We start from the raw sequence: 23,734 nt of genomic DNA, 5'->3' as shown, positions 1-23,734 counted from the left end.
AAAAATTTGCAAAATAGAAATGCTTGAAATACACTTGAACGGGAACGGTTTTATATATAAAAAACATAAATGGTATAAATGAGTCAACAATAACAAGTTGGTAGAGGTCAACAGTGGCAAAGGTATAGAATTGTTTAAGAAAGAGCCAAGTGATGGAATAGGTTAAAAACATAGGATTGATAGAGAACCGGCAGCAGATTCTCACAAGATTTTTCTTCGGGTTTGTCAACCGTCAACCTTTTTTTAGTCTACAAATATACATTGAATCATGAAAAACTAACTCAAGTATGGGACAGTGCACAATTCAAAGTCAGGAATATGGTTGAATTGGAGACACAAGAACCGTACTATAGAACTTTAAAAATTACGGTTTTATTTATAAGAAACCATCTTGGTACGACTTAGGTCAATAGTGACAAGCTGGTTTGGGTCAAAAATGATTGAAAATAAAGTAAACAAATTTAATCCGGACAGAATCGTGTCACAGGTGACAAATGTAAGGTATTTAAAATTTCAAGTCAACGGTGACACGATGCAAAAAGTCAACAATGACAAGATACACAAACGTGACATTTTTGAAAAATGCCATATCGCACCAAATTTTGTCGTCTTAGTTAGAGGAAATAATAATCGGAGAGTCTTCTGTGATAATGGTACAGTATAGTTTTAAAAAGTCAACTGTGACAAACTTGTGGAGCTCAACAATGACTGAAAAAAAATTGAGATTTCACGATACAATCTTAGTAAGTAAGAATAAGGTTTTATATACATCGAACACTGTGAATACGATTCGGGTCGACAGGCACACAACATGGCCCAGGTCAAAGTTAAAAAATTGATGGAATAAGTAAAAAATCTAAAAAACAGTCTATATTAGGCAAACCGGCAACCGGCTGGGGTATGGGACAGTTAAAGTTTGTTTAGTCAACAGTGACACCAGACGTACGGTTTTATATACTAGAAACCCTTTTGGTGTGACTTAGGTCAACAATGACAAACTGGTTTGGGTCAAAACTGATATAAAAATAAATATAATAAAAAAAATTAATCCGGACAGAATCGTCCCACTTGTGACAAATAGAAACGGTTTATTAATTTCAAGTCAACACTGAAACTAGACAGTACCGCAATGACAAGACTAGGGTCATTGATGAGAAATATAATATCGCACGAAATTTTGTTCGGTTCGAAATTGAATTTTATCGTTTTAGATAGAGAAAATAATTGGAGTCCACTGTGAAAAACTGGTTGAGGTCAACAGTGACAGAAAATCTCGTGAAATAAGACTAAAATAAAACGATTGTCATTATTGACCTATGCAGATAAACCTTGTTGACACCAGAGTCAATAATGACACTGTGACAATAAATCGAAGGGGTCAACACTGACAGAAAAGCACGTAAAATCATGCCATTAATTGTCAATTCCTTGACACTACTGTTAATAATGACAATCCAAGACAAATCGATGACGTCAACAGTTGCCATCGTGGACACAAGACAATAATGTCGACGAGGTCAAAAATGACAGGAAGATACTAATATAATTAATGTCAACACTGATGTAAAATACGACACTACTAAGATTCGAGTCGTCAATAAAACAACGTTGGCAGTCAATAATGCGATGACGACGAAGTCAACAGTGACAGGTAGAAGCTCGCAAAATAGGTCAAATATGATATATTTCACCACTGGCAGATGCAAGTCCTTATTGACACACTCGATAAGGGAGTCAATAATGACAATCGTTGAGGTCAACAGAAAAACTTACGAAACCGGGTTTATCCATTTCCAATGTTGTGTAATTTTGCTCAACAACTTGAAGAGGAAATTGAAAATATTTGCGATAGCCGGGCCGGGGGCTTATCTCTCCGGTTTTTGGGTGGGGACTTATTCAGGGTCAAGTCCGCCTAAATCAATAAAGCCCGGCCTCATCCGAGAGGGAGGGACTATACCAAAGGAGTAGTACAACGGAAGCACTTTGGAAGTACGAGTGAATACGCCCGAGGATACGAGGGTCTTTTTTTGGTCCTCCGGGCAGGATTTTCTGTTTAGGACTTTATTTTCAAACCGTACGACTTTGCTAGATAAATTGAAAAGTTTACATAAAAAATTAAACTTGCCATGGCGAAAAGCTGTTGGACTTTGGGTTGCAATGAAAGAATGGTCCTCCGGGCCGGATATCACAGGCCTGGGGGTGGTCCTCCGGGCGGAGTGTTGCCTCCTTCGGCCAAAATCTAAAATGGATTCTCTGACCACTATACGTTTTATGACGATTAGATGGAAACAATTTAATTTGCATGATTTCGCATTTAATACCTGGTCCTACTGGCTGGATAGAGGATTAATTTTAGGCGCCTGGTGTAGAGGTCAAGCATGTTCTGATAAAATTTAACCCGATCCTGTGGCAATTAGGCGATCGTAGGCTAGTGGATCCTTTTCCATTACTATTTGGTCCTCTAGACAGGATAGGGTTGATTTTTGGCCCCCTGGTTCTAAAACGGTCTATAATGCCAGAACGTCGCTATACCGCTATAAAGCGATTCTTAACCAGTAGTGTTAATATTTGGTCCTCCGGGTAGGATACGATTAATCTGAAAAGCCTGTTGGAAAATAAAACATGCCGTGCTAACTTTTAGGCATGTTATACGATAAAAAAGTGATTGTTGACAGTCTTTAGCTTTCCTCTTATTATTTGGACGTCCGGGCTTGATGGGAATAAAGAAGTAAGCAAATATTTAGCTTTCTCGGCCGAAATCAAAAATAATCTCTGAGCACGATGCGTTTTTATGAGGATTTAAAGGGAAAGTTTAATTCCAGGCTTTTGGGTTTTTTTGTCCTCCGGGCACGGTAAGGCTTAATTTCGAACACTTGGTGCTAAAACTAAGCTTACCCTGGACATTTCAGTGAATTGCTCAACGATAAACCATTTTTAGTGAATATAAAATATTTACTATCACGATTTGGTCCTCCAGGCAGGATAGATATAATTTTAGAAGCCTGACAATGTAAAATCCTGCCTTCTCTACCATAATTTCAGTCAATTTAAGAACAAAAACTGTAATCGGAGATTTAAGCATTTATTTATTCCTCCGAGACGGACGGGTTAATCTTAAGACTCTTTGGCCGCAAAACGTTTTTGTGAAGAGAGAAAAAAAATATTTGGAGGCTTATCATTTAGTGCTCTAATCATCCGTTATCATTTAGCTCGATTTGGTCCTCCGGGACAGTGGGGTTAAACATTAACGATCAAGTATGTCCTGCCAACATTTATGCTTGTTATATAACAAAAAAACAATTATTTAAAATTTGTAGACTTATGTTATTATTTGGTCCTCCGGGGCGGATGAGGTTCAAAGTAGCAAAACAGTTATTCAGCTTTTTCGGACAAAACAAAACAACATTTCGTTACAATAATTTCTTGTTTTTTAACAAATAGAGTAGCAAATGAATTTTCTCACAATTAAAAAGATTTGGTCCTCCAGGATGGATGCAGATATCTTTAACACCTGGGAAAATCCAGAATTATCTGGTGAAATTTATTACTAAAATTAAGCCAATATTGTGGCCACATGGCAAATTTTGCACATTACTCTTTGATCCTCCGGGCCGGATAGGCTTAATTTTAAACACCCGGTGCTGAAATCAAGCTTAACCTGCCGACACTCGCGAATTCTAGGATAAAATAAACGGTTCTTAAATAATTAAAAGTCGATTCGTACTACTTTTTTGTCTTCCGGGAAGGATAGGTTTATCTTTGCCGAATAAATCCTCGGAAACGGATTGGGTTAATATTTGACGGCAAAATCTATTGATTTTAAAGCCAGTTATGGCAACAACAAAAGTAACATGAAAATTACAGTAAAAGTTAGAACATGGGTGAAAATTTTCCTAATGAAACTGTCTCCGGTTTAAAAGGATAGGAAAAAGAAAAACACGAAATTCTGGGAGCTTTTTTAAGCCTGGAACCAGGCCGGATGAACCTTGACCGTGTGTTCTTGTTTTTGTTATTTACGTCCAGCGGAAAAAGGACGTCTCCTCCATCTCCGATCCCCCCACCACCGGTTTTGGGGAGAATTTCGGCCTCTGGAATTTCTGCGAGTGTTGAAATTGCGCCAGAAATGGAAATTACGTCTCGCCTAGAGACAAAAGGGGGCCCCGGCCGTGAAGATCCGGACCGAGTCCTTGACGGTTCTATGAATCAAGCGCAATTCGCCGATTTAAGAGCGAAAAAAAGGTGAAATAATTTGCAAAATTTTTATCTGGTTAGTCAAGAAGAATAAGACATGTGTGGTTATGAGGTTTTTTACTTACCCATGCCATCTGACAAAAATTGTATTCAATTTTATTCAATTTATCAAAATCTGTACTTCACGAAAGTTGTAAGAAGTGTATGTTAAAGTATAAGTATATTATTCAATCCATACCTCGGCTTTGGTCTGACGAAGGATTCTTAATAATGGGAGCCGGTGTTCGTCCTTCTGGGTGCGAGGACGATCCGAGTCGATACTGGGGCCGCACGTGGCCCACCGGCTCCCCACCACAACTGACGGTGGGGGCGCCAATTTTCAAAAGGGATGAAACCGAGGGTTCGGCAGTTTAACAAGGGGCTGGGATGTAACGGCGTCGGAAGCGGTGAAAGCTGTTCATTGTAATAAGAAAAAAATTACTTACCTAAAAACCATCACTCTTTTTCTTAGTCTGACATGGAACGGAATAAATAAGATTGGGGAACTCAATGCTTAAGTGATCGTACTTCTACGAGAATTCAAGACACACCACAACACGACACTACATGAGACTGTCGACAACAACTGAGTATTAAGTACAGAAGGACGTAACGGATTCCAAAATCACTATTAGAACGGTTAACGTCAGTGAGTACTCAATAAATAAATGCTCGAAACCGTTGACGTCTTTAAGTAATCAAGGCAAAAATATTGACGCCAATGAGTACTTAATACGCAACAATTTGAAGGTTGATGTAATTAGTACCCAAACTACTTGGAACTTTATACTCATTACACTATTCGAGGCTATTATTACTAATTACTCAAGGCGACGCCAATGAGTACACTATTTGGAAAGATGGCGTAAATAATGCTCAAGGCAAAATTAATTGAAACTTTGTAAGTCATTGAATACTCTTCTTTACACTATTCGAGATTGGTGACGTCACTAAGTACCCAAGGCAAAAATCACTTGAAACTGACATCATTAGTCATATATTAAGACTTGAATTTCTTTTCGACATGAGTACTTAGAACATAAATAGTGGAATCAGTTGACGTTATTGTGTACTTGAAATAAAACTACTTGGATCTGTCGACGTTCCTGAGTACTCAAGGAAAAAATACTTGAAACTTTTTACGCCTTGAGTACTGAATGAATGACTGCTTGAAGCTGTTGACGTCATAAAGTTCTTAATACAAATTGAGGGCTCAAGAGTAAACTACTAGAGGCTGTTGCAGTCATTGAGTACTCAATACAAAACGACGTGAGGCGGTTGACGTCATTGAATACGTAATATTAAAGTCTGAACGTAACAATTCTGGAAGAGGGGAGGAGGTGGCCGTTTGCTTCTTGTTTAAGGTTTTTTTTTGGTGCCTCTGGGCAGGATTTATTTTAAATAAAGTGACAAATTAAGAAAAACTTTACTTTGAAGGGTAGGCAAGAAGGTAAATGTGTTGTACTTTGAATGGTGATGGTTTTCTTTTTGGTCCTCCAGGCCGAAATCAAACATCAACGAGCGTATAAGGTCTACGTATTTGGCTTTTATATTAAACTGACCATTGCAGGAATTGGTCATCCGGGCCGGATTTATTTTAAATAAATCGAACAAATTAAGAAAAACTTTACTTTGAAGGGTAGGCTAGAGGTAAATGTGTTATATTTTGAATGGGGATCTTGTTTTTTGGTCCTCCGGGGCGGATTTATTTTAAATAAAACGAACAAATTATGAAAAAACTTTGCTTAGAAGGGTTGGCGAGAGGTAAATATATTGTATTGAAATCTTGGTATTCTTTGGCCCTCCGGGCCCGATTTAAGGGTTTTAAAGTCCTCCGGGCTGGATAAGACGAATTCGCAATATTACGGTACTCACCTTTCAGTCGTCGGATCGGCACAGTTGAGTGGAAACTTGAGCTCGATCACCTCGCCGTTACGCTCCCGGAGCTGGCCCTCGTTCTCCATGTAGAACTGGACGAGCTCCGAGAGAGTGGCGAACTTCTCGCCGCCGTACAGGTCATAGAAGTCGCCCGTGTTCTGTATCTTGATGTGAGTCACCTCGTTGTTCCTCCTGAAATAATTGCAATTTTAATTGCGGCTTTTTAAAATCAACTCGATTATTGGTTATATAACTTGCCTCACGGACAGGGTGAAGTCCCCCGGATTCGACCGGCTGGGGCGGGCCAGGAATGAACCGTCGTAGCCCCTTTCCATGAGGAGCATTTCAGCTTCCACACCGGTGACGTTCGGGTGGAACCATCTGAGCAGTGACCAAAAAAACATCAGTTGCATCGATCGCGAATTAAGCTTAAAAAATCAATTTCTTATAATTTTATTTGTTTTAAGAAAAAATAAATATTTCAAGAAAATTTATTTTAATTTCAATTTTTCATATGGGTTGGAGGGATCTAACTTTCACAATATAAAAGAAAACTTCCTTTGATTTTCAGTTTTTGTTTAAGCGGAAAAGATCCGAATCAACAAAAGAAGTCTTCCGTAAATTTGAATAAAAGGGACGTACCCTTAACTAGATAAATCATTCCTTTAATTTCCTTTTTTATCTTTAAGAAAGAATCTGATTCGACAAAAAAAGGGATCTACCTTTGATGAAATAAAAAAGCATTCCTTTAATTTTTTCTTCGACAAGTAATTTGGATTCACCCTTTACGATATAAAGAAAGCATTCCTTTAATTTTCCGTCCCCTTTTGGCTAGAAGTAAAAAAAGGTAATCTTATATGAAAGAAGAAGTGGTAATCTTATATGAATGACGATTTTCTTCCCTACTGAAAAGAATCTGGTTTGAGAAAGGACGTTTTCCTTAAATTTTCTTTCCCCCATTGAGCAAAAGCGGTCTACCCATGAGAGAAGACTTCCTTTAATTTCCTTTTCCTATTTGAGTGAAAGGGATCTACCTTTAATGAAATAAACAAAGCATTCCTTTAATATTAAAGTTGAGTCATCCTTTAATTTTCCCCCTCTCACCGGTGGGTGGAAGGAAGAGATCTATACTTAAATAAACTAAGACTCCTTCCTTTAATTTCCAAGAATCTGATTCCACAAAATAAGCCTTTCTATAAATTTCTTTTTTTATTTGAGTGAAAGGAATCTATGCTTAACGATATAAACAAAATATTCCTTTAAGACTTAAAATGAATGAAGACTCCCTTTAATGCCTACTTCAATGGAAAGGGTCTGGCTAGAATAAGTATTCACTTTCTACCCTTAACGACATAAACAAAGCATTCCTTACATTTTTTTTTCCTTTTTGAGTAATTTGGATCCACCCTTAGCGACATAAACAAAGCCTTTCTTTCTCGTTTTGGCTGGAAAAGATGTGCCTTTAACATAAAAGAAGACTTTCTTTAATTTTCTTTTAAACCAAACATTGGATCTATCTTAATATGAATGAAGATTCCGTAGGCTTCCTTTGAGAAAGAAAGTCTTCCTTTAATTTTTTTTTAAATTGATTGGTCAACACTTACCTAAACGAAGACTTCCTCTAATTACCATCTTTTCCTCCTTGCATCCTTCATTTTTTATTATAACTTTTACTATTTCTTTAAAAAAAAAAGACGATTTTAACTTAGATTTGCATCTTTAATATTTCCGCAGTTGTAAGAGGGGTTCTTTAAGTAAACACATATTTATAAAAAGAAAACTAGAACATATCAATTTAGTCGATTTGGAACTGAAACGGAACAATTCATTAAAATAAACAAACGACTGTCCAATTTAAAATTAAACTTTATAAGCAAATTTTTAAAGAAAAATTGCATCTTTAATATTTCCGCAGTTGTAAGAGGGGAGTTCTTTAAGTAACACAAATATTTACACATTTGTATAAAAAGAAAACTAGAACATATCAATTTAGTCGATTTGGATCTGACAATTAATTAATAAATAAACAAACGACTGTCCAATTTAAAATTAAACTTTATAAGCAAATTTTTAAAGAAAAATTGCATCTTTAATATTTCCGCAGTTGTAAGAGGGGAGTTCTTTAAGTAACACAAATATTTACACATTTGTATAAAAAGAAAACTAGAACATATCAATTTAGTCGATTTGGATCTGACAATTAATTAATAAATAAACAAACGACTGTCCAATTTAAAATTAAACTTTATAAGCAAATTTTTAAAGAAAAAACGTCAAATTTAGACTGGATTCTTCTTGGCGGTTAACTTTTCCTTTAATTTCTCTCCACCAGAACGCCTCCGAGGGAAGACTCGTCTCATAAAATTAAAGGAAAAACTACCAAATGGTTAATAAAAACATTTAAGGGGACGACACATCCACCATTAAAGGAGTGTAACAGAAAAATTGGGCTACAATAAACATTGATCTCGACCAAATTAAATGAAAATTTAAGGCTTTCCCTCCACTAGTATGAGTTAAAAATTAAAGAAAAACTACGACAAGGTTTTCAATATTTTTGAGGTTCTCCCTTTATCAGTATGAAACTCGTCTCATTCATAATTAAAGTTAAAATTCCAATTTTATTAAACTTTTGAAGGTTTTCCCTCTCTACCTATATGGGACGATATACGTTTTCTAAAATTAAAACACCGCAAACAGGCTTTCCTTTAATTTGTTCCACTAGTATGAGTTCAAAATTAAAGGCAAACTGATAGGTCAATACAAAAAAAAAGTAAAATTTCCATTTACAAGTATAGGACGATTCTTCTCGTCAAAAATTAAAGCAAAACCACCAAGGTTTAAAAAGAACCTGGTAAGGGTTTCTTTTTTCCACCCACAACCAGTATAGAACGAATTTCTTCAATCGAAATTAAAGGAAACCAAGCACAGGCTTTATTTAAATTAATGCTTTTCCGACTACATTCATGAAGCGACGTCTATCTAATTAAGGGAAAAAATAACCAATTATATGTCTGGTGATTCTGGTCCGCCTTCCCGTAATTTCTCAAAATAAAAAACTACCAATGTCTCAAAACGATATAGCTTTTTTATTCGATCATATATATGGAACGCAACATCTCATCCAAAATAGGAGAAAAATATCACCGAATATGTCAGACGAAGTCGAACATTCCTTTAATTTCCCACATTCTTGTATGAGAAGTCCTCTCACTCCTAAAATTAAAAGAAAATACCAAATTTATAAAAAATATTTTTTTAAAATGATTGTTTTTTTTATGAGAGGGACGATTCCTTTTCCATTAATTTTCCACCACTAATAAGAGTTCAAAATTAAAGGAAAGCTCCTCGACCAGCATGAGACGATCACCTAATCAAAAATGCCATGATTTAAAAAAATAATAAGGCTTTCATTCTACCAGCATGGGACGACTCGGATTAGCCGAAATTAAAGAAAACCCACATCAGAGGCCTTAAAATAAAAAGCGAGTCTCGACCTCTTCAACAAAATTTTCGAAAACATTTAAGGATTTTCCTTTAATTTCCATCCATACTGTCCAAAATTAAAGGAAGTCCTAAAAAATGTAAGGCTGTGGTACCAAAATTAAGGAAAAATGCCATAATTAAAAAAAATAACAAGGCTTTCATTCTACCAGCATGTTTTATAATATAAATACCAGATAAAATACCAAATGATGGGGTTCTTCTGTCAATGTTTAAAAATGAAAATAAACCAAACAATAAATCACTTGACCTCCCGGATCGGCGGTTGACCAACGGAGTGTCGAAATTTCTAAATATAAAGGAGGAAAATATTTCCACGGAGACAAATCATGAATTTTTGTGCGTAATAAATGGATTAATTAATCATTAGACATTAATTATTCGTTGAAGAAAAAAGCTGCGAGAACCGTCGGACTGGGTGAAAATTAAATTTTGTTCAATTTAAAGAGCTATGCAGGTCCTTGAACGTGATTTTTTTTTATTGCTGTTTTATTTTTGGTGAAATTTTGAGTTTGTGTGGAAAATGAGTCTGTCAGGAGCGAGACGGTGCGGACCGCCAGGGGGGCGGCGGCCAGTCTGTCCGTCCTGGTCGGGGCTCTCGCGGCCCTTTTCCTTAATCCAACCACTCACCTCCTTGAAGTCATTCTACGACGAGGGCGGCGGCCCGGGGAGGGAAAACAACTCAAGGAAGAATTCAAGGAAAGACCTCAGAGAGCCTAGGAGAGAAATGGCATAATCCCCGAAAGGCGTTACCTCCCCGCGGCCTATGGGCGAAACCTCAAGACAGTGCTGCCACGAGGGGAGAACAAGACGAAATTTCCCTCCACGTAGCACTCCAGGAGAAAAAACACGTATTCAAACTATATTCAGTTTTTCTTTTTGTTATTGGATGGATATAGATAAGAATCTGGTTATAAAAACTTCGTAAGCTTTTCCAACTTTTTATTTTTCATGTAGATATATTTCAAGGTTCTTTCCGCCTCCTCAATACAGTTTTGCTTTGAGAATCGTCAGTTGAAACACAATAAAAATGTACTAATCTGCGAAACGGCTATTCAAAATTTCGATCAATTTTTACGAAAGTTGAAAAAAAAAAAAAAAAAAAAAACCTTTAATTTTTATCCTGATGTCAGTGTGAAGAAAAATTAAAGGAAACTTTGCTTTCTTCTTTTACTACTAAACATGTCGCCAACAAATAAACGTACAAAAGTAGAACGAGGCATAATAAGAACGTTACTGATGGTTAATCATAATAATCATTGACTAACGGTCACTAAACCAGCACACATTATAAGAACAATGAAGTTTAGACAATAAAATTATTTGTTTTACCTTTATCCTACAATTTGCTATTTTCGTCCATGAGACTACGACAATTATTTCCTTCGAGAGAAATATTTAATTAAATTTTATAAAAATCATCAGGACAACCATCAATGTCAAGGATGTACCAGAATAAATAGAAGTTATTATTTGGTTTTAAATATAAATCACTTTTAATGATTGAATCATAAGAATAATCATCAACATAAAGGCTCAAATTTTTTTAGAAAAGATTCAGGGGCCTAGCCGTGAATTGAAAAGAGAAAATTTTCGACTGTACGGGTCCAGTCACAAAACAACAAATTCCAAAAGTTGTTCAAAATGTATCGGCTTTGTTTCAAAACTAACTGGGTTCTGGTCCCATCAGGAAATCGAAAATTTCTTTTTTTCCCTGAATGGTGAAACTGTGCGGACGCGTAAAAGAAACGAATTGCGTGATTTTATTTTAAGCTGAGCGGAAGGAAAATTTCGATCTTGATTTAAAGTGGCAGGTATTCGGCGGCGGCCCCTCCACAAATGGAAACTTCTCTCTCTGACTAGCGAGACTGTACGGATCCAGTCACAAATCAACAAATTCCAAAAGTTGGTCAAAATATATCGGCTTTGTTTCAAAACTAACAGGGTTCTGGCCCCCTCAGCAAAGTGAAATTATAAGCTGACTGAAGGAAAATTTCGCGGCTTTACATTAAAAATTACTAGGGTAGGTTCGGAAGCTTCCCCTCCGAAAATTTCCTCCCTCTCTCTCTCTCACTAGCGAAATTATACGGACCCAGCGACCCAAAACGAGCTGAGATATATAAGATATAAAGAGATTATATACTGAGACTGAAAAAATTTCATCTGTGCTTAGAAAGTTTAAGAACTAATTGAATTCGGCGGCGTCCCCTCCGCAAATTAAACACGAAAATTATGTTTTTATAACTGAATTGCGAGACTGTACTGACCCAAAGTAAGAAAATCGGGTTGCGTTATTTTATTATAAGCTGATATGGGATGAAAATATCGGCTTTGCTTTAAAAGTAGCAGGAATGTACTCAACGGCGGCCACTCTACAAATTGAAAGTGAAAATTTCCTCCCTCTTTCTCTCTCACACTCTCTCTAACTAGCGAGCCTGTACGAATCGAAAGTAACAAAAAATGTTCGGCTTTGCTTATGAAGGTACAGGACTGATTGCATTCGGGGATGGCCCCTCCACAAATTGAGTATTTCTTCTCTCGCTGACTAACGAAACTGAACAGACTCAAAATAACCATACTTGGACATTTTTGTTCAAAAATTTGAATAATTATATGAATAAAGAGGAGTAGGATAAAGAGTGAAAATGCTTCGAACAAAGCGAAACTGACGGACAAAAAAGGTGTCGTGTATCAATGTATGTATAAATACAATAATATATATATCATACATACACGCATTTTTAATTTTCTAATTTAAAAAATAATTTGTAGATTTTTAACCACCAATCGCTGTGAAATAAATGGCACTACCGAATAAGAGCGGACAAAGGGAGACTACGGACAGAAAAATGATACGTAATTTAACTTTTAAGACATATTTTCCATAGATACGCATGGACCCCGTGAAGCTTTTTTCCTTCCCAGTCCTATTGTAAAAATTCAGCGAACCAAGCGAGACTGTACTGACACACATTAAAATTATGTTGGTAAGATTTAACTTGTAGATATTAATTTGAAGAATAATACAGTGTTACCATAAGGACGGGATATTTGATGAGGCTGATTTCTCCCTCTTAGATGAAAAAACAGTTGACAAGCGAGACCGTGCGGACCAACTTTCTTGGAAAAATAATATTAATATGTGGAATAAAATGTATTAAGCGATGTAAATTGGAAATTTATTTTTTGCGGGAAAAACAGTGTTGCCAGAGCCTAGATATGGAGGCCGATTTCTCCTTTCTTAGGTGAAAACCAGCCAACAAGCGACACCGCACGGACCAACATTCTTGAACGACTTATAGTAGAACGGGAATAATATAAATCTTTTTGCTAAATATTAAGCGTTGGAATAATTTTCGTTGGAAAAACATGGTTAATTCATGCTTGGACATGCGAGGTCCGAATGATTTATCCCTTAAGTGAAAACTAGTAAACAAGCGAAACCATACGGACCATTATTTATTAGAAAAAATGACAATAACAGTACAAAATTATATTAAGGTTTAAAAATATAGGCTTTGTAATTTTTTTTTTAAAGGTAGAGGTGAAAGTTTGGCAATATGGAGATTGATTTCATGCTTTTAGGTGAAAACCAGTAAACAAGCGAAACCATACGGACCATAATTTATTAGAAAAAATGACATTAATAACCATAGAAAATTACATAATATTAAGGTTTAAAAATATAGGTTTTGTAAATTAAATTTTTTTAAAGGGGGAGGTGAATGTTTGGCGATGTGGAGACTGATTTCATGCTTTTAGGTGAAAACCAGTAAACAAGCGAAACTTCACGTATCAACGTTCAAAGAAATATGATTATTGATGGTAGAACCGTATGTGGTTGAGTTGGAAATTTGAAATTTATCTTGTTGAGGGAAAACAGTTGCCACGTGCGTAGAAATAGCGAGAGGTTATCTGGTCCGTATGATTTCTTATGTGAAAACCAGTAAACAAACAAAATCATACGGACCAATCATTATTAGTAAAAATTATATTACTAACAATAAACGTATATAACTAATTTTAAAAAACAGGCTTTGTAAATTTGATTTTTTTAAAGGTAAAAGACAGTGTTTCCATAAGCCTTGATATACAGACTGATTTCATGCTCATTTAACTTTTAAGACATATGTTCCATAGTTATGCAGTCACCAGTTGCACATCGGCCCGTGAAGCTTTTTTTCTTTCCCTGCCCTATTGTAAAAATTCAGCGAACCAAGCGACTTTACGGACACACATTAAAATTATGTTTCTAGTAAGATTTAACTTGTAGATATTAATTTAAAAAATAAGGCAGTGTTACCATAAGGACGGGATATTTGATGCGGCTTTCTCTCTCTTAGATGAAAACCAGTTGAAAAGAGAAACCGCGCGGACCAGCTTTCTTGGAAAACTAGTATGTATTAATATATGGAATAAAATGTATTAAGCTATATAAATTGGAAAATTGTTTTTGCGGGAAAAACAGTGTTGCCACAGTCTAGATATGTAGGCCGATTTATCCCTTTTTAGGTGAAAACCAGCCAACAAGCGACATCGCACGGACCAACGTTCATGGACGACTTGTAGTAAAACGAGAATAATATAAATCCATTGTTAAATATTAAGCGTTGTTAAGATTTAATTTGTGTTGGAAAAACATTGTTACTTCATGCTTAGACATGGCAAAATCCGAATGATTTCTCCCTTAGGTGAAAACCAGTAAACAAGCGAAACCGTACGGACCATTATTTATTAGAAAAAATGACATTAATAACCACAGAAAATTACCTATTAGTATGGTTAAAAATATAGGTTTTGTAAATTTTATTTTTATTTTTTTAAAGGGGGAGGTGAATGTTTGGCGATATGGAGACTGATTTCATGCTTTTAGGTGAAAACCAGTAAACAAGCGAAACTTCACATACCAACATTCAAAGAAAAATATGATTATTGATGGTAGAACCGTATGTGGTTGAGTTGAAAATTGGAAATTTATCTTTTTGAGGGAAAATAGTTGCGTGGACATAACGAGAGGTTATCTGGTCCGAATGATTTCTCTCTTATGTAAAACCAGTAAACAAACGAAACCATACGGACCAATGTTTATTATTAAAAATTACATTACTAACAATAAGAGTATATATCTAATTTAAAAAACAGGCTTTGTAAATTTGATTTTTTTAAAAGGGAAAAGTGTTACCGTAAGCCTTAATATATAGACATTTCATGCTCTTCGGTGAAAATAAGTTAATTTAACTTTTAAGACATGTTCCATAGTTATGCATGTCACCAGTCCTATTGAAGCTTTTTTCTTTCACCGTCCTATTGTAAAAATTCAGCGAACCAAGCGAGACTGTACACACATTAACTGACACATTAACATTACTGGTCACACATTAAAACTATGTTTATCGTAAGATTTAACTTGTAGATTGCTTTCTTAATTTGAAAAGACAGTGTTGCCATAAGGACGGGATATTGGATGCGGATTTCTGCCTCTTAGATGAAAAAACAGTTGACACACGAGACCGTGCGGACCAAGTTTCTTGGAAAAATAGTATTATTAATATGTGAAATAAAATGTATTAAGCGATGTAAATTGGAAATTTATTTTTTTTGGGGGGAAAAACAGTGTTGCCACATGCCTCGATATGGAAGCCGATTTCTCCCTTCTTAGGTGAAAACGAGCCAACAAGCGAAACCTTACGGACCAACGTTTTTGGACGACTTGTAGTAGAACGGGGGAATAATATAAACCCATTGTTAAATATTAAGCGTTGGAAAGATTTAATTTTTGTTGGAAAAAAATTGTTACTTCATGCTTGGGACATGGCGAGGTCCAAATGATTTCTCCCTTTGGTGAAAACCAGTAACTAGCGAAACCGTACGGACCAATATTTATTAGAAAATGGAAATTACAGTGCTGCCGCGATATGTCTACTGATTTCTCCCTTCTAAGGATAAAAACCAGTGTCTGACAAGTGAGTCTGTACGGACCAACTGTTCTTGTTACAATAAACTCGACTTATACATTTTGTATAAAATGAAAAACCTGTTAAAACGAGGTTTTAATAAAGGTTATTTTTTATAAATTATGGTCAGTTTTTAAGAAAACAATTTATTTTTTCTAGAAAATTTTACAATTTATTTACATAAATTCTACTTTTTCGTGAAGCGCCTTGACTCTCCAAAAGGCCTAAAAAGTTGAGATTTTCTTTTTTATTTGTTTAATGGCTTAAATAAACTTTTGTTAATAAAAATTTGTATACCTGATTTTTTTTTTTTTTTTTTTTTGGTTTTTTTTTTTTTTTTTATTAACAAAATTATAATAAAAGCAAAGTAAATGTAAATTTTTTGTAGGTTTATTGTTTAATAGAGGACGCCGTATCGACGAGCAAGTCTCTGCCTTCTGACAGCAGCTCCTCCTCCTGCCTCTTCCTCGACGCTTTTCTCTCCGGTAGGGTGTACATGAAGTAGGACGCCACCCGAACCCCGAAAACGCACATGCCCCCCGCCGTCAATGTGATACAGCTTAACACGAATATCTTGTGAAGACGATCCGCGAGCTTTGGACGCATCTTAAAAGAGCTTATTCGAAACGCGGGTAACAGTCGATGGAGGTTTCACTGATAACCGATAACACGGGAAGGTTGCGATCAGGTGGAAATGTAACAGTTGCGGGAAGTTCCGGCCCGATGGCCTACGAGGGGCCGCCGGCGAAGAGGGTCCGTCGTGACGAATCGATGGACGGTAAATTTCCTTTAATTTTGATCATATTGGAAAAAAATCTGTATAATAGTAATGTTGGGTGGGGTGGGGGTTGCTCCTTTAGTTTATATCCCTGGGAACCTTACTACATTGGCAATTTCTTTTTCTATATTGTGCTTAAAATAAATAAATACATGTTTTCTTCAAATTTAGCTTTGTTTCCTGTACACTTTTTAATTTATGTTTTTCATAATTTTAAAAGAGCACTCGGTCTAACTTAACTTGCGGCGGCGGGGGGGTTCCTTTAATTTATATACCAGGGAACCTGACTACATTGGCAATTTCTTTTTCAATATTGTGCAAAAAAAAAAAAGAAATTATTTGTGATTTTCTTCAATTTTAGCTTTGTTTGGTTATACAAAATTTTTAATTTATGTTTTTCACAATTATAAAAGAGCACTGGTTCAAACTTGTTAAGTAACTTGCGGGGGCTCCTTTAATTTATGCCCTAGGGAAGCTGACTAGATTAGCAATTTCTTTTTCAATATTAAGCTTCAATATTTGTTTTTCTTCAATTTTAAGTATAAAGTTTGTGATTTGTTATTCACAAATATAAAATGGTTCTAATTTAACTTTGGGGGGGGGGGCTCCTTTAATATAATCCCAGGGAATCTGACTATATTTGTCATTTATTTTTGAATGTTGATTTTTTTTACAAGTTAGTATTTGGTGAATTCAATATTTACATTGTTTGACTGTAATAAAATTTTTATTTTATCCATATATATATTTAGTAGGCACAATTAATAGTCAGTTATGACTACTAAATATGGATCATTGTCATTACAGTACATACTTTGCTAAATAGCTTCCTGTGGTCACTTAATAAGTATAAATAAAAATAAAAGTATAATTAATTAATGTCATTCATAATTGCAAACAAAACTCCTTTAATACCTGGTTTATTAACAGTGGACATCCAGACGCCGCTCCAGTTTGCAGACAATGGTAAGACTGTTTTTATTAAATTTAATCTCTTGTACTTACAGTTAATTTTTTGTTTGGTTTACTTGTTCTAGAAGACTTTGTGGTATAAGGTTTGAAAAAATGTTAAAAGGTTTTTTGTGTGTTAATTTTTGACTATGGTCAGCCAGGGACATTAGACGAAGTGAAGTCGTACATGACCACGTTGGTTGCAGGCAGGTCGTATTACATGTACCGCAGGCCTGCAGGTCACACATACGTCTCTCTGCTCTCGCCTAAGGTGATTTTTCTTTATTTCTCGTTATAAAAAACTACATTAATTTTTTTTAAAGGACTGGAACGACAGACCACCGCATGATTTCATAACGGCGATCAGGTACGAAGGCAATTTCGTCTGGACGAAAGTTGATGATTGATGAAACAGTCCAACATGACAATAGTAAAAAAAAAAGGTACAAATTTATTATTAAAAAAAAAAAATATATTATTTTTTCTGCAAAGCGTCAGTTAAGAAATATTATTTGATTATGTTAGTCACATATTTTTCGACGAGATTTAAAAAAAAAAAAAAAAAAAAAAAAATACTATATTGAGACAGTGAGAAAGATTGATTAAAATAATTTTGTGAGTATTGTAATTTACAGTTTCGACATTTTGCCATCTTCAGTGTGTGTTTCTGGGCGATGTGATGTCATACATTAAAGACACCACAAGAAAGGGCACTATTCATTATGACGATGAGGGAGGATGTAAGAGGACGAATGCCTGCATGGAGGCTCAGAAAAAGGAAGGGGGGAATGTCACTGTAAGAGACAGGCGCTACAGAGGAGGATTGCCACACGGAGACTCAGCAGGATGAGGGATAACCGAAAGAGACTGCAAAACTGCTCACCAAGAATATGGATTCCCCAGATATCCCTATAAAAACAGGAATGAGAATAATTTCTTCCTTAAAAACTTAAATTTGTATAATTAAAAAACATGTATATTTTTTAATGTAAAACTTTTATTTTTCTTATATAAGAAACATTTTTATTATATCAAATATTTTTTTGTTTTGAAGATTTTTGTTTTGAAGATTTTTGTTTTGAAAGTGCTGTTGCTGTTGTTGCCAGCCTTTATGTTGGCCAACGCTCCATCCTTTAATTTTTGCCTTAGTACATAGAGGTGATAAAGGTCATCATTTAAGAGAAAGTTAAGAAGAGGCTCCCTTCAATTTACAACATTGGTGAAAGGTCGTAAAATTTGAGGCACCATCCTTTAATTATGCATTAACGACATGATGGAAAATTAAAGACAATATGTGCAACCATCCTTTAATATGTTCAGCATCGCATTAGCAACCTGAAGATACTATGCAACATCATCTGTTAAATTACACTGGATTAAACAGGCGATTAGGTCATAAATTGAAGACATTGTGATGCTACATCCTTCAATTTATGTGTGACATTGGCAACCAGGTCATATATCCTTTAATTTATGCAATACTGTTAGCAATGCGAACGGAAGTTGAACTAGGCAAAAAGTGAAGGTTCATTCTTTAATTTATGCCATATATTGTAGGTGATTATGTCAGTAATTAAATACACAAAATGAGACTATTCTTTTCCTCCATTAATTTATGATTTGAACAGTCATGATAAGGCGATAAACTTGAGATTTGTTCATTTATGCACTTCAGCGATTCTGACATAAATTAAAGACGAACATGCGATAAGAAGTTTCATCCTTTAATTTATGCCTTATTATCCATTAATCCAAAGTCAGCCAGCAGATAAAAAAAAAGTAAAAGCTACAGATTTTTGTTGAAATTTTTATTTTTATTACACAAATCTGTACAAATTTTGTTGACGGGCAAGACCAATCGTCGGCGTTGTACAATCTTTCTAATCGAAAAACAAACTTAATCGGCTTATTATTTTTGCCGTGAGAAAGGTCGCCGTCTGATTAAAACCTATTTCAATAAATTTTGCCTGTTATATAAGGACAATGATAAATTTATATAAATATAACATACGATATAATTTTGTACGATGGGAAAAATATATATATATACGTAGGACGAGTTGTTTTTGTGTCGTTAAATCCTCGAGTTTTAAGTATCACCTTCTTTGGCTTCGTTCAGCTTGCGCTTTTTCCTTTTGATGTCAGCCAGCGTCTCTTCGATGGATCTGTGGTCTTTTTTGTTTTCGCTAGGAACTGTTTACACACACAAAAAAAAGAAAGAAAAAAACAATAAAGAATTTTTTTCACATGATTGTTTTGGCATACCAAAACCATACTGCTTATTTGTCTGCGTGACTTTGGCAGCCTCCTTCGCGACCTCGGTGCCGATCAGGTGCTCATATTTCTTCGTGTAATTCGAGTTCGGTATGAACTTCTCCACTTTCTTCTTTTTACGCCTCACCTCGTCCTCAATGGCGTCCAACCTTTCCTTTTCCCTCTGCCGACAAATTAATTATATATGAATAATTACTTTTTACAATAGATATATACCTGAGCGGCAATTTCTTTGCGTTTTTCTTCCGTCCACTCTTCGCCACTTCTGAGTACGGCGATCTCGTCATCGCAAGGGGGAAACTCTTTCTTGAACAGCATTATGTATCTGTCAACGCCTTCCTGGCCGAACGAAAGGCTCGTGACGCCCGCCTCCTCGGAAACCTCGTGTCTAAAAGCATAAAAGTAATATTTTTATCAATCGTATATTAAAGTAAAGGGCCGACCTCACATGACTGCCCTGAAGACCTGCTCCATAGGCGGATACTTGAGCCTCAACCTATTTTGGTCGGCGAGGAAATCAGTGATGTGCCTCTGCACCTGGACACAAATATAATTTTATTATTGATTTCATAATAGGCCATATATTAAGTAATACTGGTTTGAGACTTTCTGATTGTTATTGCATGTACATACAAATGTTAACACATAAGATGTGAACAGCAAACAAAAAAATTAACACACATGTACACAAAAGGATATTTGACGAACGAATTACGATTCAGTCATTTTGCGGTCTTGTGACCATTCGGCACTTGTACAGATCAAACTAATCAACTATGATATAAATATATGAATCAGAACACCATGAAACAGAAAACAAACACATATGTATATACATTCTATACATACGTATGAGTATGTGTAAAATCAACTTCTTACATCTGTAACCATTATTGAAACCTCTCTGTTTTTATGTTTAACCAATTGACCCTCCTTTATGTACGTTAACTTTTAATATTTATTTTTTAAATGGCTTATGACCCTTGACTAGCATATTATAACACACTGTATACACATTAAAAAATCAAACAAAATTAATTTCACTAACTGTTACTGGACGAACTTCCAGTAACAGTTAATGAAACCTCCCTGTTGCTGTCGACTATTTATATTGGTATTTACTGTTTATTTTACCCTTCCTCAGTGATATACAGATCAAATGAATATATCACATACACATAAATGCATACTTAAAAGAAAATAAATTCCCTATTGTTTGGACGAATCTGTCACCATGTAACAGTCGTTGAAATCTACCTGTTTCTAAGTCCTTCCATGGTTGACTTGTGAAGCTTTGGAGTTGTGGAGGAGAAATGAACATGCAATATACTCATAAACATAAAAAATTAAAAACTAAAGTAATTTTACTGGATGTCATTGGGACAATTTCTTGCCCCGTAAGAGTTGTTGAAACTTCCGTTTTGAAACAAAGAACTCCTGTAATTCTGTACATTCTCACCATATAACAGTCATTGAAACCTCCTTGTTCTATGTGTACCAACAAGTCAACTGACTGTATATACAGTATTTTATTTTATTTCATTTTTTTATGATGATACAATTCTACCCCAACACTCATATAAGTATATGTATCTGTACGGAAGGAATTATTGTATAAAAGAAAGCATTTTTAACCGTCCATTGAAGGTTATACGGAATAAACATTCTGAGGGTTTGACAGATTGAAAACCAGCTACATGTTTGTTCATTTCTGGCAAACCTAGAAACCAAAAATATTAAAATTTGACCTTCTACGATACCAATATGCATATGGCAAAACCGATGGTAATTTATTGTTGTAAGTTAAAATAAATAGCAACAGCTCTCTTTTGTAACCTTCCACAGAGGCTTTTACAGGTTTTTTTTTTTTTTTTTTTTTTTTAAGTTTAATACATTTCATATTGTAAACGACCGTCATTTTCTGGATTTATCGACCATTTGTTTTTATTTGGGACAAACAGACGTATTAGAAAGATGTAATTTAATGCAAAAATGCAATTTTAAGGCAACCTCCCCTGTTGAGGATTTGTGAGATTATAAGGAATTGTTAAGGATACTTGTTTGACGGAGTGAATCGTGTTCTTTGTAAACCCAAGAAACGAAGGAATTAATGGAGTCACTAATTATATTGCCATCCAAAACAGTAATAAAGTCTAATTATTGAAATGTATTGCTAAAACATGGTGCAATCTGATAGAAAAAAGGTGGGGTGGGCTTGCCAAGATTGGGCCAGTGGCTAAACCTGGAAAAAATTCATTTTAGCACAGCTAAAGGTCATCAGAGCGAATTGTAACTTAATTAAAAAGAAAGAAAAATAAAGCTGAAAGCTTTTATTTGAGATTTATGATCTCATACCATTCTGATGCACTTAATTAGGCAAAATAACGGTGGAAAATTAAATGGAATAAATGTCTGTTGCCCAAGGGCAAACTATCAATTCTACTTACTTAATATAACGGAACGTTTATTATAACGAATTATTTAAATAAATCAATAGGTGGAGGTTATATTTTTGAACTGTTGTACAGCTCCTTATGGTTGGTGACATATTTTATATCAATATTCCAGCTTTATGGAATATCTTTCTAATGGTATCCAGTAGGTGTATTGTTGTAAGGAATGGTTCAAAACAAGCTACTCGATACCGCATTTACTGTTATACGGTTCACACTATTCAAATTGGATCGGGCATTAATGTAATATGTATGAAAGATAGATAGTGGTTGTATATCACCTTTTCTCTAAATTTCCTCAGCATGTCTCTCTCCTCCTCCTGCTTCTTTTTCATCGCCATCTTCTGCCCTGTAAAATCACCCCAAAAAGTTTTTAATTAATAATTACGTTTTTTCTTTATAAGAGAGAAATGGTATAAAAATAAAATCGGGACGCCATTACTTTTCATCTCTTCTTTTTGTTTTTCCGTGACGGCAGGCGGTTTCTCCATTGAGTCGAGGATCGAGCCGAGGAGGTCCATTTCTTGGGGGCCGATTTTACAGTTTTGGACGTATTTTTTTCTTTTTTGTTGGCCGGTTGTCCAAATGGATTTTGGCCGTGAAAACAAACTGAACTATAGCATGGATAAACAGAACGGAGGTTGCAAGCGGCAAGGTAAGCAAGTACTTTTGCCGCTCACGGGAGGCACTACTGCGCCACTTAGCAGTTGTTTTCACCGCCAAAAATTCGAAATTCTCAGTTTCCAGCCTATTTAAAAAAAAAAAAATTAAATCAAATCTAAACATTAAAAATCTATTTAACATCGTACAATAAGCTGTTCAGCTCAGCTGCAGTGCTCAGGAGGGGGGAACAAATGTAGTATAGATCAACAGAAAAATCTGTAAAAAATATTTTCCTCTTGGAAAAGTACATGGAAATGAACAAAAGCTGCGCCACAGTGGAGATGTTTTCGCCGCCTAAATTCGAAATTTTCCCCCCAGGTTTTTTTTTTTTTAATCAAATCTAAACATTAAAAATCTTTTTAATGTTTATAAATATTGAAGGTAGATCAAGAGAATCATCTGTGAAAAAATATTTTCCTCCTGGAAAAGTACATGGATAGGAACAAAAGCTGCGCCGCTTTATGTTCGTTGTTTTCGCAGCTAAAATTCGAAATAAGGCTTATTTTTTTAAATATTTTAAATCAAACTGAAACATTAAAAATCTTTTTAATGCATTTCACTGTTGAGTGTATAGATCAGTAGAAAAATCTAGAAAAAATATTTTCATGGTTCAGTATTCAATTCAGTACAATGAACAAAAGCTGCGCCACTTCGCAGATGTTTTCGCCGTCGAAATTTCCGTCCCAAGGCTTATTAAAAAAAATTCATATCTGAAATTCAAACCTTTTTAATGTTTTTAATTATTGAGGGTAGTATAGATCAGTAGAAAAATCTGGCAAAACTATTTTCCTCCTATAAAAGTACACGAAAGTAACAACAAAAGCTGCTTCACTTTGCGGATGTTGTTTTCACCGCCAAAATTCGAAACTTTCAGCCCCAGGGGCTTATCAAAAAGTAAAATAAAATAAAATCTAAACAGAAAGAGATTTTTAATGTTTATGATTATTGAGTGTAGTATTATACATACCAATAAAAAATCTGGAAAATAGGGGAAAAATGTTTTTCTCCTATAAATGAACATGGAAATTAACAAAAGCGTTGTTTTCGCC

At 35.2% G+C, this 23,734-nt stretch overlaps 3 protein-coding genes across 9 annotated transcripts in view; 1 reads left to right on the top strand and 2 right to left on the bottom strand.

Moving 5' to 3' along the window:
* The window catches only part of LOC106671929 (tyrosine-protein phosphatase corkscrew), a 30,593-nt gene extending 15,756 nt beyond the window's left edge, over positions 1-14,837 (bottom strand). Inside the window, exons 1-5 of one of the 5 annotated variants that reach the window (XM_024226641.1) lie at positions 14,795-14,837; positions 7,713-7,787; positions 7,481-7,568; positions 6,367-6,489; positions 6,106-6,300 (exon numbers count right to left, since the gene is read on the bottom strand). In XM_024226641.1, coding sequence (XP_024082409.1) covers positions 6,106-6,300; positions 6,367-6,489; positions 7,481-7,568; positions 7,713-7,787; positions 14,795-14,822 — 509 coding nt within the window. In that variant the 5' untranslated portion in view covers positions 14,823-14,837. Of the gene's footprint in view, positions 1-6,105; positions 6,301-6,366; positions 6,537-7,480; positions 7,569-7,712; positions 7,788-10,242; positions 10,399-14,794 lie in introns of those variants that run through there. The other 4 variants (XM_024226644.1, XM_024226649.1, XM_014402913.2 and 1 more) reach the window with 4 other exon arrangements.
* Positions 14,838-15,950: 1,113 nt separating this feature from the next.
* LOC106671946 lies at positions 15,951-18,282 on the top strand. 2 transcript variants are annotated; one of them, XM_014402954.2, is made up of 6 exons: positions 15,951-16,344; positions 17,275-17,310; positions 17,385-17,392; positions 17,453-17,566; positions 17,619-17,738; positions 17,931-18,282. In XM_014402954.2, exons 1-5 carry the CDS (start codon positions 16,209-16,211, stop codon positions 17,700-17,702), a joined length of 378 nt encoding a protein of 125 aa, XP_014258440.1. In that variant the 5' UTR covers positions 15,951-16,208; the 3' UTR covers positions 17,703-17,738; positions 17,931-18,282. The 2 variants fall into 2 exon arrangements, with proteins under 2 accessions (XP_014258440.1, XP_014258439.1); XM_014402953.2 differs by having other exon boundaries at positions 17,382-17,392.
* A 98-nt stretch (positions 18,283-18,380) lies between these two features.
* Positions 18,381-22,783, bottom strand: LOC106671945 (sperm-associated antigen 7 homolog). Of its 2 annotated transcripts, none has more exons than XM_014402951.2 (6): positions 22,465-22,782; positions 22,304-22,371; positions 20,018-20,106; positions 19,786-19,957; positions 19,561-19,732; positions 18,381-19,488 (listed from the first exon to the last, which is right to left on the bottom strand). In XM_014402951.2, the coding sequence occupies exons 1-6, from the start codon at positions 22,541-22,543 to the stop codon at positions 19,385-19,387; spliced, it is 684 nt and encodes a 227-aa protein (XP_014258437.1). In that variant the 5' UTR covers positions 22,544-22,782; the 3' UTR covers positions 18,381-19,384. The 2 variants fall into 2 exon arrangements, with proteins under 2 accessions (XP_014258437.1, XP_014258438.1); XM_014402952.2 differs by having other exon boundaries at positions 19,396-19,488; positions 19,572-19,732; positions 22,465-22,783.
* Positions 22,784-23,734: the final 951 nt, after the last annotated feature.

Source organism: Cimex lectularius, unplaced genomic scaffold (genome assembly GCF_000648675.2).
Source record: "Cimex lectularius strain Harlan isolate CLEC.00 unplaced genomic scaffold, Clec_2.1 scaffold14, whole genome shotgun sequence".
NCBI lineage: Eukaryota > Metazoa > Arthropoda > Insecta > Hemiptera > Cimicidae > Cimex > Cimex lectularius.
This window is presented reverse-complemented; position numbering and strand designations above follow the sequence as displayed.

What these genes read in the sequence shown, in the direction of transcription:
- LOC106671946 (XM_014402953.2), top strand. Translation starts at nt 16,209, where the DNA reads ATGGAGGTTTCACTGATAACCGATAACACGGGAAGGTTGCGATCAGGT. An exon ending in TCGTGACGAATCGATGGACG is followed by an intron (nt 16,345 to 17,274) that starts GTAAATTTCCTT and finishes GTTTATTAACAG; the next exon opens with TGGACATCCAGACGCCGCTC. An exon ending in TCTCTCTGCTCTCGCCTAAG is followed by an intron (nt 17,567 to 17,618) that starts GTGATTTTTCTT and finishes TTTTTTTTAAAG; the next exon opens with GACTGGAACGACAGACCACC.
- LOC106671945 (XM_014402951.2), bottom strand. Translation starts at nt 22,543, where the DNA reads ATGGACCTCCTCGGCTCGATCCTCGACTCAATGGAGAAACCGCCTGCC. An exon ending in CAGGTCTTCAGGGCAGTCAT is followed by an intron (nt 19,958 to 20,017) that starts GTGAGGTCGGCC and finishes TTATGCTTTTAG; the next exon opens with ACACGAGGTTTCCGAGGAGG. An exon ending in GCAAAGAAATTGCCGCTCAG is followed by an intron (nt 19,733 to 19,785) that starts GTATATATCTAT and finishes ATTTGTCGGCAG; the next exon opens with AGGGAAAAGGAAAGGTTGGA.